Genomic DNA, 19,349 nt, shown 5'->3' on the forward strand with positions numbered 1-19,349 from the left:
AAAAACGATCGACTTACATTTGCATCCAGTATCAACACATACATTTGATCAATCTTCAAGTGTAAGGCGCTAATAGCAGCATTCAAGGGCACAGACAATTGGTATTCACTAAAAGATGCGGCAAGCTTTGTTATATTTGCAGCAAAATGGACCTTAAGTGATTGTTTGAAATTTTCCTGATTTTCCATCTACCCCCAATAATGATTTTTCCTCAACACTTTTTATTTGACAAATAAACACATTTTTTTAATGTGGTTCCGATCCTTAGACGATTGTTAAAATGCGAGGCTGCCATTCTTGCATGACTCGATTCTGACATTCTTTTAACGTGTCAAAATAATTTTACTTATATTTGGTTGCAACCAGAGCGGTGGGGTTTCAAACAACCTGAGTCCGACCCCAGCCGGTTTGCCAATTCTGTCGAGTCCCAAATATTATGCACCGACTCGCAGTCTTTATTCAACCCATTTACGTAACTGTGCAGATTATTTTTACTGGTATATATTGAAACTAGTCTGGTCTCACAGTTCGGCCAGAAAAACATATCCTCCTGTTTATTGCAGCATACAAATTGCAGAGATGTGATTCCAGTGACAAACAATACAGACTTGGGGAGAGCGACAAATATACGTAAAATATATTGAGTATAGACCAGGGGTTCTTAAACTGGGGTCTATGGACCCCTTGGGGGTCCGTGAATTAGTTTTAGGGGGTCCATATGAAGGCCTAATTTAAATATTAGTGTATATTTCAAAAGTAATCAATTTTTCAAAGAAGGAAGTTTAATTAAAAACAAAACGGTTTTGCACTGACTGTGTTTAGACTCCATTTCACTTTAACTTTTTTAGACCGAAATCAACAGATGAAAGTATATTGTGACGTAAATTTATGACGTAATTTTTTATTTTTTTGCCTATCGTGGTTCACACGAAGCCAAAAAAAATGTTAGAGGTCCGCGGTAAAAAAGTTTAAGAACCCCTGGTATATACAAACCAACTATCTAGGCTTCGCTCTAAGGAAGCTTATGTGCGGTTGCGATTTCATAGCAACTTCTATTTATTGACACTCACTAAGTTTATAGAATATCTATTCACAGAAGTGTCATACAAATGATTCACTCTCAATGGTTGGAATTTATTCCAACATATATAATTCTATTCCATATATGTTGCACCTTTACAATTTACAGTTTGCGGTCATATCGGTCTGAGTATAATATTACTTTTGTCGAATATGATCGCGAGACCTATTTTCAAAATATCGTGTGTCGGTATTGGAATAAACATCCCTAGTCAACACCAAGTATTTTTCTAACAAGCCTAAGCTGCAAAACTGTAGCAATCCGGGCTCGGGTAGATATGTGCTGTTTTACTAGAGTCTTGTGTAAAACCCGATTCCGACAAAGACTTGGCAGCCCTAGTATGATATACCAGTCGTAAATAGCCTCCTTTTTATTAAGGGACAAAAGGCTGTTTATGCTACTTTAGATTGCTAAAGTGGCTTATTATTTGCAATATCCAGTGCTTATAAAGTAGGTTTTGCAAAGTTTAAAATATTCCTACATATTATTTAGAAACACTTAATAATGTGGTAATCTGAATGTTTAGCAAGTTTAGAATGTTTATAAACTTACAAAAAAAGGAAGTTTTGTGGTTTTAAGTGTTGCAAGATTGACACGTGACTTAAACCCCGGCTTCACGACCGGGAAAACAATTTGTTTTGGTGACATTTTTACAAATACGTAATGCGGCGTGACTTACTTTGTCGCCTGATAAGATTTGGCTTCAACTGCGCCGTACATTGACATTTGAAATGCCATTCGGAAATTACTAATTAGTTTTGGGGTCGCGTGGTCTACTAGGCTCTTATAAAGCGCTGCCAACTATTTTCCGCGCAGAGCTGAACAGTGTACGCTGTTAATACCGTTTAGCAGTTGTACAGGCAGAAGGCAAAATGCGTGCGATTGCAATGAAAGTGAAAATATTTTTTTAAGCATGAAAACTGGGCGCTGATCTAAAATCCTACCATATTTTCTCCAGGGGTTTATATTGCTTACATTATTTGGGTTGGGATGCGAGTTTCACTTTGGGTGAATTGCCATGTTTATAATTATATTTATTCTCCACATTTATTTTCCTTGCAATTTCAATTTTGACAACTAGTTTTGTGACTACAAAAAAGTGTGGAATGAATCTAGACCAGGGCCTAAACCACCAACATTTAATATATATAACCTTAGTTTGCCCTTTGGTAAATGCTCAGTCAAATAGTAGGATGAAAACTTTGGATATTTTCATGGAAGGGGTTTATGCAACTTAAAAAGGGGTAACACTAATTTACGGAATGATGAATGGTCGGAACGCTCAAAGTATTATTATTAAATATAATAACACTTAACCCACCTTCACCCAAACGCTAACCCCCACCCTAACTCAAATATTGTGCGTTGGTTTAATAATTGTTTTAACGGGGTAACACTTAAATTAGTGAGCGTTCCGACCATTCCGACCATTCATCATTCCGTAAATTAGTATTACCCCTTAAAAAGCACAGCTGATAAAGTTACTTATTTAATTTGTCTGGCTTGAAATAAACTGCTGTGAGCAAGGTGTGAGGTTTTGCGCTTTTAAATAAAGTTTGCTCTTTTGAACTAATTGCGAACCAAGTTTTAAGTTGTTCGTTTCTTACTTTTCATCCGGCAAAATATCGCCTGGTGAAAAAAAAAAGTATATGAACAATAAAAGTTTAGTATAACTATTATTTTAATTGGCGAAGACAGTCCAAATTATTGCATATACGACTTTAAGTTAGATTACTGACATTTATTTATTATTAAATAAAAATTGCTCTTAGAATCAGATTCCAATATTTAATTATAATTATTATATTTTGATCTAGTAAATCAAGTTTGTTTTGCAACTTTTGTGTAGGTTTTATTTATTTAGATCATAATGGATGTAGTTAGAGTCACATTCTGACAATAAAATAAACATTTAACTGAATAACAACGATGGCAGCAATTGCAGCATTTACAAAGTTCTGTTACTGGTTTGTTGTACCTATTGCGTTGCTTGCAAGTAAGTTGTTCCGTAAAATAATAATTACATTTACCTGATAAATACATTTTGTATAAAATAATTTTTTTGCCTGTTGAAAATAAATCATAATGTTGATATTTTTTAAACCTATATATTTGTTTTTTATCTTTATTACCTATCTAGAAAAATGTAAAAGTTTTAGTGTAAGACAATTATTATTTACTTATGACAATTGAAGTTTTTAACTCCTACTATATTTTTGTTTCCAGGTGTGATTATCCGATTCAATGTTTTGTCTGCCATTTATTTGTTGTTTTTTTTGGGATTTCCGTATTCGCCGAAACTCTCTCCTTCCACTATTTGTAAGTAATCATAAAATCATGTAATTACAGTGATGATAATATTTATAGAAATATATGAAGGAATAATTTGTTGTTAAAAATGGATAATACAGACTTTGAAGTAATATCGGTATTTAATAGAATTCAGATTGGCATTTCATTTATTTATGCAACCAGCCAGATTAGTTGTTTGCATATTAGTTTATTGAAACAAGTTTGATGCATGAATAAAATGCTGTCTTTTCTTTGGCGATCGCCTTGAAGTTATAATAAGCAAGCAATTCTATATCATTAAAATGTAAAAAAGAATGCTTGCTTGAAATTACCTAAATTTAAAATGTGGCAAAAACTGTTGAACTTACTTAACATCAATCAAACGCTAAAGTTACCACTGAAATTCAGTTTTTTTACTAAAGTGGTTTTTAAACTATTTATCTTTTGGTTACCTTTGTTGAACTATGGAGGTTCCATCAAATTTTAAGTGCAACCTTATAATGTCTACAAGCTGTAAAATATACATTATTTAATGCTAATAAACTAAATAAAAAGGATGCACTTGGGTTGACATAATCTAACCAGTCAATCAATTCATAATTTATATCTTTAAAACTTCCTAGTTAGCAACATTTTTTAGGTTGTTGTATAAAACCAGGAGTTGTTTGGTGTTCGATTTAACCAAGGGTCACCAAACTAAGGCCCAAGCTTAACATATTTTTTTCTGTTTTTTACGATAATTAAATCAAACAAAGTCAATACACAATTTGATATCCAGCCCAAGATCTGTAATTCGTACACTTATCCTTCCCTTTACAAAAAAATTTGGTAATCCTCATTGAAACATTAAAAATAAAACATGTTTTATATACATTAAGAATTTTGGTTTCTAAAGAGCCTAACTATTCATTTGTATTTCAACTTTAATTTTTTAACAATTTCAGCATCATGGCAGGCGTGTACGCTCGCAATGTCGATAGTGTCGGGGATGTTTCTGATCGGCCACATCGTTTTCCAAGTTGTGCTTCTTGCTCATCAACCATACGGATCACTGCTTGGGAATGATTGTAAGTAATACCTAGGATGTCCATTAACATTGATCTAAGTACCTGACACCATGTGATATTAGTGGTACTTGTTCAAGATATTACACTAGTTATTGGTACTTGTCTGATACCAGGTACATTTCATTGGCATTGAATCGGCACAGATACCAGGCGGGTACTGATATTAATATACCATTGGTACATTGGTACATGTCATATACTAGGGTGGTGTTTGACAATCCAATACTATCGGATATCCTTAGTGTGAAGTATTTCTTCATTTCAACTGTCTTTTGCGATGTAACATAGCGATTTCTCTTAAATTTATAACCAAACTTCTTTACCTTGAAGTAAATTTGGGCTTAAATACTTGCAAAAAAAAAAAAATTAATTTGACCTGTTTTGAATGTTTAAGAATAGCAATAATACCCTTTGGAATTCAATTGGATTGCGATTCTTTAGGCCCAAATATCATGTATTGAAATGAAATACATCTCTAGAACTTATCGTTGTTAGTAGTATTTATTGTTCAATTTTCTCTTGTGAGCACTTGAAAATGATGCTTTACCAACAACATGTAAGATATTATGCAAGGCATAAATCAGTTAGTTGCAAATACGTGTTGATAATATCCTAATTTTCTAGATAAATTAATTTAAGTTGAATATAACATTTTTGCAATAAAGGTATGTCATCATCTAATATTTGAATTGTTTATATTTTTATAGTTATGTGACTATTTGATTTAAAATCAAAGTTAACACTTTTAATATTCCTATTGTTGGGTGTAACAATATGCAATCAACCTAGCTACACATGATTACAATGCACTTTAATGAGTCACACATTGTGCAAACGTATTATTCTAACTGCCAGTTGCTAGCCCCTGGAGAAATGGCTCAAACAGTCACCAGTTGTTTCATACCACTTAAAACAATGTGCCTCTGTAAATAATTACATTGCAATAAAATCCTAAAACTAACAACAATTGTTGCAAACCAAAAAGGTATACTATATAGTTTAATCCAACACAGATAAAATGTGCATAATTTTGGAAAGTATTTCTAGATTTATAAAATCTATATTAAAAAACAAATTGTAACATTAAGCTTACGAACGAGCAAAACTTATAATTTTAAAGAATGAAAAATATATTTTGGAAACCTTGAGCATTAGAAATGGCTCCTAGGTTTGAACCACTGGTTTATAAAATACAAAACTGCTTGAATAAGATTAAATTTGTTTGATCCGCCATAAAACCAAAAGTTTATTTCCAAACATTTTTAATTTAAATTTCATACAAATCTTATTGTGTTCAGGTTCAACCACAGAAAGAATTTTCAGATACATTGGATTGCAAAGGTTTGTATAAATATACTATTTAAATAAAAGCCATGCTATTTTTTTTTAAGAATCAACACAACAACAAATGTTTAATACAACAATAAATGTTGTATAATTTAAAATAATATTAAGTGCAGACTAATTTTATTGAAACAATGTTGATTAACATATTCACAGTTTGGCTTAGTTTTAAATAATATGATGTGATTTTGTGCGAAATTGGATTCGTTTATTTTGCAGACTTAACACTGCAGATGCTGGCAACATTGTCCGATTAATTCTTCCGGACGTTGTAGTTTTCATTGTTTCAATTCTCACGTTCGTGTTGATCAAGAAAACAATACGTACGTAGTAATGCTTTGTATGTCATAGCAAAGGTGGTATTTGGCATGGAAATGCTATATCTTTGCAAGCAATAACTACATCACATATTTGTAATATTGCTAGCAAGAATAATAAAATAGTACAATCAACTTTTACCGTTATGTACTACTTGATAAGTTGATAATGATATACTTTCCTTATTAATGATACAGTTGATTCACGCTTTAAGTTGCCGATGTTACCAAAATTAATCCATATAAGGTGAAAGTTAAGCGTATTCATTCCGTACATGGATAATATTGCTGTTTAAAGGCAAAAACAAAATCGTTTAGATAACTTCACGGGTATATTCATAATAGTGTAAAGCTCAAATAGAACATGAACATTCCAGATTTGGTATGAGTCAACTATTTTACAAAACGATACATTTTTTTATATCTCTAACCTATATTTATTTTTGCCTGCCCAATGCTTAAAAGCCATCAAGTAACATAAGTTTTACCAAAGGCACAAGAGATATTTATCAAAAAAATTAAATAGGCAAAAACCTGCTTTACGCTAAGTAAACAAAACTTATACGCCCTGAATTGAATATATCAATGTTTTTTAGGCTTAATTTGTTTACTTTTAATAAAACACTTTTCATCACTTGTTACTGTAGGGTAAAACATACCTATTAATTTAAAAATGAAATTGATAAATAATTATTGAACATTCTAACAAAATCACATTTATTTCTTTTAACTGGTATTGCCCTGTATTCCATTTATCCATTGTGCTGGTAGTAAAACCATGTTGTGTGTTTAACATGGTAGAAGCCAAAATATTAGGCGCCGCCTTGAGGATAAATAAGACTGGCAGTTGTGTCAATATGCATGAAGCTAAAGCTTGTGTGTAACGCAAATATGCCGTGGATTTTTCAATTTTGAAAAATATTGAAGCTCGCCTATTTAAGATACCTGTAGTAAAACTGTAATATTTTAAAAATTTTGCCCCCAAAAAACAGAAATAACAGCAAAAGTACCCCTCAACATTTTATTTCAAGATGTGTTGACTGCAATTTATATTAAATGGTTGGGATTTTTTATATTGTGAAACCTTATATTTATAAATACTTATACTTGTAAATTTTAATCTGTTTGTTAAAACCATGTAATGTGTCGCATGATATGTTTTATTATGTCACATGGCATTAAGCCAACATTAAAACAGATTAGGTTGATAATAACTAACTGCATTTATTGCCAAATAATCAAGTATTAAATTATATTAACAATGACAGGCTTTTACAGATTAAATTTCAGATTTATTTCTAAAACCAACTTTGAAATGCTTGCAAAAACAATTAAAAAAGTAAAAAATAAAAGGTATGTGGGCCACTTTGAAGCATAGTATAAGTCATTCCAAAACACTTAAAATATTATATGTTATGTTTTGTAAATCACTTTTTACTTTTTATTTGTAGCTAGTTTAAAATGTCTTTGCAGTCCCTAGGTACGAATGGTTGTTATTTAAGCTGGTCAAAACACTTAGCCCTTAAACTAGTGCCTGTGACCCCCTTGGGGTTTCATGACAAACTAATTAAAATCTTAAGCTATGTTATAAAAAGTGTAGGGTATTAAAACACAAAAGAGTTGAATTTAAAAAAGGTTTTGACACCTATGTATATTTTTACTTTTTTTTTTATATCTGTTTGCCTGGAAACAGCAAGTTCATAACTCCACTTGTTTTACTATCTTAATATATAAAAAATGATGCCAACTAAGGTCCATGCTAACCCAAAAAATTGTCTAAAGTTTGCATTGAAAAGGGTCTTTGCCTTATTGCACTACACATGTTACATGGTTTATGTTGTTTTAGAACACTTGTTGCACCCCACACATTGTATTTGATCACTTTTTACGTGTGGCAGGCCACTTCCAGCAAACGTCGCAGCAACAAAGCACATCACAGGAAGCTAAGCAAAGTAGGACGGCTGCAAAGTTGCTCAACGCATCCATAATGTGCTTCACCGTTCTATTCATGGCACTTGCAGGTAATTTAACACCTTCTCTGTAAATCCAGTGTGATCCATATACCCATATGCATTCTATAGAAGGGTGTATTTTTATGAAATCAAAACCATTGGCAGCAGGTTTCTGCTTGTCGATCACTGTTCCGCTGACGCCTTTATTAACAAAAAAACTCTCAGTTTAAAAACCAGAGTAAAACCAGGATCAGATATTTTTTGAAAGGACTCTATATTTTGCCTGTACTATGTGCATTGTTTTGTGTTTAAACGTGTTTAGAATTAGCAATGTCACATAAATTATTTATGAAGAAAATTTTTTTGTGTCAATTCAGTCTTACCCAAATATACGGAAGGTTTGCTCGTTTGTGGATTAATAAGACACAGAAAACAATTGGTAAAGCAATATTTATTAGCGTCACAAAAAATCTTGTAAATTAAATATCTCACTTTAAAAGATTCTTCTCAAATTTAGGTTAAAACAGACGCAATTCATTTGTTTATTGAGTTTAACCCTTAGTCCTTTATATTATGTAGAAGATACAATACCAAAAAACCTATTTACTGGATATCTCACGAACCTTGGGGATCTGGGATCTTTAAGGCTTTTAAAATCCACTCTCAACCAAAATATTGTTTCATGTTTAAATGTGTTTAAAATAAGCAATTTCACATAAATTATTGATGGTTTATTGTATAAAGTATTCCCATGTGAGTTTGGAAAGGTATATTTATAACGTTTTACAATGAAAATGGTTTTGTTCTTCAACATTTTTATGTTTTTTTTATGGTACCATTTTTCTGGTGAATTAGTTTGGCCTTGATTGTGTAAACATGGTTATATTTTAGTATTTCCATATGTTTTGCTGTTTCCTATTTTATATTTTTATAGTGTGATAAATAATGCGATTTGAAATTGTTTTAAAATTAATGCACCCAATAATAAAATAACTTATTTTTTTTTACAATATTTTTACACTAAAGCCTAATTCTATTTTTTTATATATTAGCTCACGGTTTGCAAGAGTTATATGTTTGTGCTGTATGGATTGCAGGGCATTTACTTAAACTTATAACACTTATGTGTTAATTAAAAGAGGAAAGTTTTCGACCAACTAACACAAATATGCAAGGTGCTATGAGCACTTAATTAAAACTGTCAACAGCAAATTAATTTTGGTTATATAATTTTGAATAGAGTGAACCTACATTTGTTTTTATAAAATTATTCTGTTCCAATTCTGGTTATAGTTTAAAAAGAAAGAATATATATTTATTCAAAAAATAAACAAACATTTTATTTATTTAGTAACATACTTTTTTTGGGACGCATTACTTTTGCTTTTTATAACAACGTTTTTTTTTAAAGTGGTGGTTCCTAATATATCAAGAATATCTTGTTAAATCTGAAATTGATTTACCCAATAACATTAAATTACTGGTGAAATCACAATTTTATACAGTTAAAAAAATTGGGTTAAACTTATAAAAATAAAAATAAAGCTACTAATATTAGTGATTTTAAAATGATACCCACTTGTTTAAGCACTTTATGTTTCCAGCTATCGCATACCCGAGTGTGACATCTAGTGTGTATCTTCTATCGTTCTTGATTTTTGTTCTGGTTTGGTCGTTCAACCAACCGATTGTCGTCAAGTGGGTTGCAGTTTTCAGGTAAATTGTTTATTGTTTAATCTGTAAATTAAATTTAATCTTTAAATTAAAATATTGCTAATTTAATATCTGTCTAACTTTTTATCCGGCTATCTCTTGTGTTTCCTTAAAATAACTGACAACATTTTGAATTTTCAGACAAATAGAAAGAAACTCTACAACACTTACTTAGAGATCTAAGCTATTGAGCTGATAATAAAATTTATTAGTTGATAAATTTAAAAGTTGTTGAGCGAAAAGTCCACGGATGTTACCATTGCATAGAATTGTTTTAATGTGTGTAATGAAAGTTAGAAAAACATTTCACAAGTGTTACACAAGTGTCATGCAATAAGTGTTTAGCAAATTAGTGCTCTAAATCTTTTTAAAGAAGAATGAATGGTATATAGTTTAAAGTTCATTATTACTTTTAAAGGTAAAAAAAAACAATTTTTTTCTTACAGAGCTTGTTTGTCGATTCTCACTGGTGTCCACCTTGTTGCATTGTATGTCTACCAAGTTCAGTTTATGCAGATTTACATCATTTCATCAGCTTTATATGCAAGGTATGTTTATTCAGATTTTTAAAGTAACATTATTTGGATTTTGTGTGCTAAAGTAATCATTTTAAGTATTTTTTTGAAGAGATGTATCACCCCCAAGATTTTTCATATATTTGTTTGTTTTAAACATACTATAACATGCATTTTTGACTTGACTTTTAAAAGTAACAAGCATAATAATACACAATGGCACACATTTAACAAAAATACAGGCAAATGCCTTTAGCAGAGCAACAATAGTTAATTATTCACTTTTGAGCCTTTTTCAACCTACTTTACTTGCAGAATGGAAAATATTAACTTTTTTTAACTTAACAATTATGGGGTTGCTTCTGTTGTTTATAACATATTATTGAAAACACAATTTGTTATAAAAATATAGTTATGTTAAAATCTGCAGTAATAAATAAATGGGCAAGGTGTTTAAAAAAATACCGTGTTAAGTAGGGTTTGTCTTTATTTTATATCGAACCTAATATTTTGGACTAAACTATTCCGAGCTGATCCGATACCAACGGAAGTCATTACTATGGTTGAACATACAAAATAGATGGAATTGGAACGGTTGAAGATGCAGTTTAGGTTGCTAGGACTAATTTCGATTTAGCGTTAGAAGCTTAGTTACCTCCAGTTGTTATACTGTTTTTGATAAATCTACATTTTAAGGAAGAATCACAAATTATGTCAGAAATTCTTGTAATAGTTTGGTATAATGTCATATTGGTATCGGATAAGTAACAAAATTACCACTTGGCATCGGGTATTGGCTACAATCCAATATTATGAGACACCCCTAGTATGTTGGTCCCTAGTACTGAGCCAAAAGTAGTCTAACTTCTCTCAACCAAGTTATTGTTTTTACAGGTTGCTCGGATTTACTCCGATCATAAAAACAAGCTGTAGCGCCACCTACCAGTTGCTACTCTACCCCGGTTTGAAATGGACCGTGTTTGTGAGTCCTGCTTGTCTCTTCGTGCTTCACTGGTTGCTTGCTATCGGAGTCAGAATGTACTTCGACAATACTCCGGTATTTACAATATTTTATGTAAAAGAAAAATTCAAAAATAAACTAAATTTATAAATTAAAGCATGTAACAAAAATTCATACTCATTATTTAATAAAAAACTGGTTTTATCTGAAGTTTTATTCGTTTCGCTTAAAATTGGTTAATTTCTTAATTTTAAGTTTTGAGATTCCTAAATTTAGATAAGTTCACTTTAAGACAAAAAAATTTGTTCGGGATCCAATGTGTTTTCTGTTGGAAGTATATACGTTTCACTTTTTGTATTAAGTGCTTTTTATTTGGTTTTCAAGGTATTTAGATTGAGCTCATGCCATATTCCCAAATCATACTTTGAAATGATTTGGTTTATACAATCATCAAGATCATTTTATTTTAAATGCGATTCAATTTGCTGCATGTTTACATACCACTACATAATATAAGCTAGCAAATGTAAATTGAGCTTAAACAAAGCAGAGTAACAAAAAGCTGCTTAAAATGCCCCAAAATTTGTCCGTTATCGTAACCTTTGCTTAAAATCTCACTAACATAACATGTCAGATATTGACGGGAAGCCCCCAAACTGAGAATGGCAGCCAAGGCCGGAGAACTAAAAAAGCAAATGACGAAAAGAAGGTAATTTTAAACAACTGACAATGTGAAACTAATAAGCCGTTAATTTGAGTTGTGTAGTGCTCCTAAAAAAATATTCACTCCAAAAGTTGTTCGTAGCTGTTCAACTCCTAGTTTTCTTTTACTTAAAATAAAATCCTGTAATTTTGGATTTGTCTGCGCATAAAAATAGTTGCTGTTTTTTGCCGAGTTCTTTTCAGCTTTTAATATTATTTTGCTGAAATAAATTTCTAACAACTTTTGCTGTTTTTTTGGCCGGTGGTTTAGAAAACGAAAGAAATTGTGGATGACGAAACCTCACAAGTGGGGATTAATTGCATGTTTAAAGCCTTTCATTTTTGTGGATGTTTTGTTTTAACAAAAACTTCATTTTATGATTTTCAGCTAAAAATGTAAAATCCACTAACAACTTATCATTTTATTTAACCTTTATTTAGTTAGTCAAAAATTAAATAATAATATTTACAAAGCAATGTTTTGAATATCTTAATCGAAAACTTTTATTTATGTTGCATTTTTTTATTTAAAATCGCTGCACACAATATTCTAGTTCGAATTTCCGTGCCCCTCTTCTGAATTTCCCAGAATTGTTTATACTTTTTTGACAAATTACAAATTATTTCCGGTGCCCAAATTTTTCTAACTTTACTGAGAAATGTTTGCAACAAGTGTCAGTTCGGTAATTAATCAAATAAGTTCATTTTTGTGTCAAGATACAAAAGGGTAACTTTTGACATTTATGTCAGGTTAAAAGTGTAATTTTGACTTAAACCAAATGCCATAGTCGCACTTTAAATGTTTTTGCTGCAGGCAAAAACATAATATTTTCAAACAAAATAATGTTACTATCACATGACTTGGAACTTTGCATAAACTGATTTAAACTGATAAATCTAAAAGTTTAAATATTTATTTCCTACATTATTCAAAGTGCAAATTCGAGGTTGGTTTAGAGGTGTTTTTAAAAGGGCTTAGTGTTGGTGATAGTAGTATTATATTAGAAAGAAATAAAACCTTGGCATGCATATATCTAATGTGTGAGTTTTTTGTTTGTGTTGAACCACGTTTGCATTAAGCAGCATGATATATTTTTTAAACATTTTTCCGCATGACCTTTTCTGCTAAAAGAATGTTTTTCAACTTTGCCACAAAATGTTAATTAAAGTGTATTGACTTGAATGAAAAACATCTTTCATATCATTTCTTTACACTTATTGGTGAATAGAAGAACATGTAGTTATTCTTGGATGTGGGATTTTTTTATTTTACATTGTAAGTTTATTTTGTTATGTAAAAAAGTATTTTTACCTGATCTAAATTTTTTCTTTTAATTATTGTTTTCTAAAAAGTATTTGTGTTTGCATAAAGCCTTTAGTTGAATCTGAAGAGGTTCCACGGAATTATGAAGCGACAGTTTCAAATGTTCCTGATGACATCACAACAGTGCAACCAGGTTAGGAAATCTATTACTTCTAGGGGAAATGGTAAAATTTTGAAAAATGACAAATGTTTACTTACTGTGGGTATTTTTTGTCTGATTTTATTTATTATTTTATAACCTTTGCAGGAAATAGCGGCCATTTAAATTTTGTAATTTTTCTTAAAACCTTAATTTATCTTGTTTTATAAGTGGTTGTTGTTTTATGTTTAGTTTTTTTCTTTCCCAAGATCTAAAGATCTATATTTATATATTGTTATTTCACATTGAACTATGAACCTCAAAACTGAATTTTGTGATCATTATTTTTAAATATAGAACAAAAATCAGTGTTTTACATAAAATATTTAATATATACTACAATGTCAGGTTTTGCATTTTAAAGTAATGTATAGCAGTCTTATATTACCAAGTATTTGTTGTTGCAATTTATTTTTGTTTATTTATTTGTTGTGTGTGCTGTTTTGAATATACACTTGGTTGTTAAGCTACATAAAAAAACAACCCCTTGGTACACATTGTCTCCACTGTGGTGCCAGTAACCTACAATTCCAAGAAAATTAACCAACCAGTGTTGGCTAGACTTTAATTTCCCTCATTTATGTGCATTATAACAAGCCATCAAGTTGTAAATTTCCTCTACTTTCAACTTTATCTATGTTTAGGTCAAAATGAGGATGTAGTTGACGGCAAGTCCGAGCATGGAGAAAAAGGATTTTTGCAACGAACCTCAAAACTTCTGTCGGATGTTAGAAGCTACAGTTTCTATGTCGTTGCACTGATTATCATGATGGTGGGTTTTACAAATCCAAACATTTCTTCTTTGATGTTTAAAGGACCTTACTTCTGAAGATAAAATAATTTATTTTTAACCCTGTATGTTTTCATAAAAATACATTTTATAATATAAAAAAAACTTTTAGGCCACATGAATAAACTTTTCAAACAAATATTTACAAGAAAGTGCTGCAATTACATGGAAATAATTTATTAATTCTATCATTTATAACATCTTGAACTGTATTAGGGGAAAATTGATTAAGTCAAAATCTTTGTTGTAGCATTTTTTAAGTTTAGTTGATGAACGAAAACAACTCACTTCTTACTCCTAAAATCACCATTTTGTGAAATAACTCAAGTCCAAGTTAAGTTTTATGTAAAAAATTTTATGTCAAGTCATTATAACTTATAAGAGCCAGAGCAAAACCAAGTCAAATCACTGATATAAAAATAAAGTTGTACAGCATTACTACAAATGGTAAACTCTTTTGATGAGCAATAACTCAACTAAAAATTAACAAAAACAACATGCAGCATGCAAATTGTTTTGTGCAAAAATAAGAAATAAATAGTTTAATTTTATAATAAAGTTTTAAATGAAAACTTAATTTTAACCCTAGTCATTTGAAGTCCAGGCCAAGTCAATTTCCAAAAGACCTAGTTAAGTCCAAGTCAAGCCATAAAAACAAAACGAATTAAGCCTAGTCAAGTCAATTAAAACAGTGTCTGAAATGCACTCAAGTCAAGTCATTTACTTAAGTCATTGCACCCCTAATAAATTTCATGTTTCCATCCAGGTTTGGAGTGTTACTTACCACAGCTGGCTGACCCTGGTTCTTCTTTTGTTGTCGTGTATTCTTTGGATGACCACCAAGCGGTCATTGTACACTCTACGATGTTCCCCTTTCTTCACCATTTACGGGATATTACTCATACTTTTGCAGGTAAACAAACAAACTATTTATTCCCTTAAACACGTGCTTGTTACAAAACGGCACATTTCTTACAAAAGGAGGTTGTGATTGTGTTTGTTAACTCACAGTATCAGTTGTACCTTCTAGATTTCTGTTCAAACTAAACTAAAATAAAATTTTGCAATACTTTGTTTCTGTTAATAAAACTACAGGTTTATTTATTAACATCACTGTATTTAGCGTCACTTGAGTGATATATCCCCCCTATCTAACTTCAGAGTAAATTGCTGTCTCTATTTGGCCGTTAATTTTTTCTTTGAGAAGTCATAAGTTACCTCCAATTAAAGTTTTTTTTGTTTTTTTTTGCTGCTGTATATAAATTAAAAGTACCTTATGTTATTTAGAGTCCTTTATTGTTAAAATTGATAAGTTGTTTTAATACACAAAACCTAAATTTTGTAGTTAAAATATGCATTGTGACCAGCGTTGAAACATTTAAAAACAAATGCAATTCCCAAATGAGCTATTCTGATCAATGTTGTGCTTGGCAGCAACAGTTTATATAAAAAATTAATGTAAGGATTTTTTTAGTTTATTTATTCCCTGGACCTCAATGAATCTGAACTTCCAACAATCATCAACGAAACACAAAATGTGATCTACCTTTCCGAGTTTGGACTTAATCGGTATATTTATCCATGTCTTCCACTTGGAGCACAGGTTTGTTTCACTGTATTATTTCTTCATTTAATAATTTGCAATATGATAACTTTCCTAAAAAAAAATATTGTTTAAAATGAATAGAGTCTTGTGTTTAAAAAATGTTGATTGTTGCTTTTAATTTTAGTTTTTTCATTTTTTGAAATTAAACACAATATACATGAAATTTATACCAATTTTTTTTAAATCATACTTAAAGTTAGGTTTCACATTATTTAGTTTGTTACTGTAATCATTACCATAAATAGAAACATTTAGTGATAATACATCCTATTTTTTTAAATTGGCTGGTTTTCTGTTATTAGGTCATATTTCTGTCCTGACTAATTGCTGAAAATCATCTTTTTTAGTTAATTTATTATTTAACTCCATCTAAAAGCCTTATTTTTATCTTAATCCTTTATTGATTGGATAACAAAATTCTGAAACATAATGTAAAAACTGTATATATTAACTGAAACATTTTGTATATTTTAACAATAATAATAAATAACATAACAAAAAATGTCAACTTTTACACAAGCATATGTGTGCAATTGTGCCAGAAACAGCAAATATCTAAATTGTTTTTAAACAACTTTGTGCTTCGTTTAGATCTTGTACTTGTGTGGTTTCTTCTTGGTTCTTCACCAGTTCATCTACATTCGCAAAAGTGGAGGCCAGAGAAATCAGCAAGGTTAGTAATGAAAAAAGCCTTGTATTACTAAACTGGTATTGTTAAGTGTCCAGTAAAAAAAATATATTTATATAAAACTGTTTTCATTTTAAATTTTCCAATAATATATTTTTATAAATGGCACGTTTTTTAAAACTTTCAAAACTGTTTAAACCATTTTTAATATGTTTATTTGCCACTCTACATTATTTTATATTAATGAATTTATCGTGTTTTTTTGGTTATAAATAGCAAGGCATAATTGGGTAAACTAACATTTCTAAACGGTTTCCTTAATTCATGGCAACTTGGAAATAACTGCCTTGCACTCCATTATTACTAATTGCTACATTCGGCTTTATTTATCAATAAGTAAATTTAAGACCACTACATCTTTATTTTTCTTTAGTTGATGAGAATGCAGAATCAACCACCACTGACAAAGTAGTTGCTTGGATCAAGGAGCAGTTTTGTCGTTACTGGATTTTTGTCGTGGTTGGATTCCACATCGCGATAAGCACCGAGGGATACCCAACCGGAATCAAGACTATTTACCTCGCTTTCTTCCTTTTAAATGTTTCAACATACACAGTGAGTAAACTGACAAAACTAGACTTACACAATATATTTATAACTCCTTAAAAAAAATAAGCTTCCATTTTTGTTCTGTTTATAATATTTGAATTCAAAATATCTTTGAAAATAATATTTTAAAAATCTATCAGCAAACTGTAAATTTTCTAAAAAGTATTTATTTTGCTGTTCATTCAATTGCTGGAATATCAGTTCATGGAGGTTAAAAAAAATTCCCTAAAAATCCAGTTAAGATTGCAGCTTTGCCTCTAGTTCTTAAAACCTGGTATGAAAAAACATATTGTTTCTGCCTAAATGCTTTATTTTCTAAAATATTGTTTAGTTTAAGTTAATCAAAAATCTGTTCTTTGATCATCCTTCTTTTTGTTTCAGTTTTCTTGGTTGGTTTGGCGCAAAACCCTGACACTTTACTGGACAATGCTGGTTGCTTACACGATGATTGTTCTCATGGTGATCTACACCTACCAGTTCCAATCATTCCCTGATTACTGGATGTCATTAACGAAATTCAACCAATCTCAGTAAGAACTTTTAATACCAATGTCCATGAAGTAACAAATAAAAATATTTAACTTTAATACTCAAAAAATCAAAGAACATTTAAATATATATTTTGTCAATTTAAATATCTTAATTCAATTTCAACATAAACATGTTTGATTTATAATTTATTTTATTTTACTGTTTCTTACCTGTAAATACGACTATCTTTTTTACAGTTTATACCCTTATATCTACTTTTAGGATACTAATTGTGCTTCAATATACAAGTTGTTTTTTTGCTTTATTAGTTTATTTCCTTCTTTCAGTTTAAAATATTTTATAAAATGGAAAAAAAATAAACATAAACGAGCCTTAAACCAACTTTTCTTTTTGTATTTTAAGATAAAACTACATTCTTTAGTTATATAAACAAGTTTTTAGGCCATGATAAAAAAAAATTAATATGTCACATTTTCACAGTATTTTTAAAGGTTCATTGAGTTTTTAGACGGTTAATTTAGAGTCTTGACCAAATTAGTTGGAAATACAGTGAGTTAAAAGATTTTAACAATTAGTTTGCAACATTTTGTTTTGCAAACAATATGTGTAAATGCACTTGTAGGGGATCTTGTGAGGCAATTAACTTTAACTGTTGTTGAAAATGTAGAAGTGTTCATCCGTTGGTATACAAGTTTTGTTGTTTAGATTGGAAGACCTTGGTTTGGTTCAGTACAAGAATGCTGGTGAACTTCTGCTCAGGATCTTACTTCCAACTCTCTTCTTGCTTTCAATCATTCTGCAACTTCATTACTTCAACAAAAGATTCCTTGAGGTTAAAATATTGTTGTTTTTATAAAATCCTGCACATACAAAATTTTATCAGATTGATAGTGCTTGATGATTTTGCAGTGATGATAACAATAATAGTTTGTAAATATATACTTTTGGTCAAGTTTTTTTTTTTCTTATAACATTTTAACTATTTAATTGACTAATCATTTAATTGTTGTGTTTGACCAAAATCATCAATTTAAAATTGTCTCTTGATTTTAACAGTAAAATTACCAATCTAGTTTGTAAAGATATGTTTTTGGTAAAGCTCCTGAAGTCTGTTTTATCTAGATAATGATATTTAATATAAATGCTAAAATTCAATTTTAAAAAAAGTTTTTTTTTTTCATTTTAAAACAAGTTTTTTAACAAACTTTCCAACAATTAACTGCATATTGAAAAAAGCTAACCTTCTGGAAATTTATTTCTGTTTCTCTGCTAAGTATTTTAGTAAAATATGTTTTATATTTTTTTATTTGGTTCTTAACAAAATATTTCAAATTTTGAATAAATTTAGGTGACCGACACACCAATGGTCATTAGCTCCCCCGGTGGTAGCCAGCATTCGGGCGACGGAAGCAATGGAGCGGAACACTTTGAAATGGATGAGCTGAACCGTGGTACGTCTGTTCGTGAAGGTTTGTGTCGTGTGTTGTATGATTTCTATTGTGTGTCTTTAATTCTCAATCATTTTTTGGTTTGTCGTTTTGAGAACCTAACAAGTTTTGAGAAAAATTAAAAAAAAAATTATAAACTTTCTTGGCTCTATCATCTTCTAAATTTTATTGTTGTAATTTTTAAAAGTAACCCTAGTTAACAATGTAATATTTTTGTCAATAAATCTTCAATATACAATTTCCCTTAAAGAATGTCTTTTTTAATTATTGCAGTTCCAACTTCTCGAAGGAAAAGTAATTATCCTAGTTTTAAGTTTGCATGATTTACGGTTTAATCTTGACATGTGTTCTTAAACACTTTGCTCAAAC

The 19,349-nt window shown here is 30.2% G+C and overlaps 1 protein-coding gene across 1 annotated transcript in view; it reads left to right on the plus strand.

Moving 5' to 3' along the window:
* The first annotated feature begins 2,936 nt into the window (after positions 1-2,936).
* LOC146157667 (piezo-type mechanosensitive ion channel component 1-like) overlaps positions 2,937-19,349 on the plus strand; it is a 48,838-nt gene continuing 32,425 nt past the window's right edge. Inside the window, exons 1-21 of the mRNA XM_083388292.1 lie at positions 2,937-3,077; positions 3,308-3,400; positions 4,318-4,440; positions 5,739-5,781; positions 6,004-6,107; positions 8,000-8,122; positions 9,658-9,769; positions 10,213-10,314; positions 11,176-11,338; positions 11,877-11,951; positions 12,216-12,251; positions 13,317-13,401; positions 14,052-14,179; positions 14,964-15,110; positions 15,672-15,800; positions 16,395-16,476; positions 16,865-17,046; positions 17,422-17,570; positions 18,238-18,364; positions 18,881-19,001; positions 19,254-19,274. Of these exons, the coding sequence (XP_083244418.1) occupies positions 3,011-3,077; positions 3,308-3,400; positions 4,318-4,440; positions 5,739-5,781; positions 6,004-6,107; positions 8,000-8,122; positions 9,658-9,769; positions 10,213-10,314; positions 11,176-11,338; positions 11,877-11,951; positions 12,216-12,251; positions 13,317-13,401; positions 14,052-14,179; positions 14,964-15,110; positions 15,672-15,800; positions 16,395-16,476; positions 16,865-17,046; positions 17,422-17,570; positions 18,238-18,364; positions 18,881-19,001; positions 19,254-19,274 (2,212 nt within the window). The 5' untranslated portion in view covers positions 2,937-3,010. The remainder of the gene's footprint in view (positions 3,078-3,307; positions 3,401-4,317; positions 4,441-5,738; positions 5,782-6,003; positions 6,108-7,999; positions 8,123-9,657; positions 9,770-10,212; positions 10,315-11,175; positions 11,339-11,876; positions 11,952-12,215; positions 12,252-13,316; positions 13,402-14,051; positions 14,180-14,963; positions 15,111-15,671; positions 15,801-16,394; positions 16,477-16,864; positions 17,047-17,421; positions 17,571-18,237; positions 18,365-18,880; positions 19,002-19,253; positions 19,275-19,349) is intronic.

Source organism: Ascidiella aspersa, chromosome 4 (genome assembly GCF_963924565.1).
Source record: "Ascidiella aspersa chromosome 4, kaAscAspe10.2, whole genome shotgun sequence".
Lineage (NCBI taxonomy): Eukaryota > Metazoa > Chordata > Ascidiacea > Phlebobranchia > Ascidiidae > Ascidiella > Ascidiella aspersa.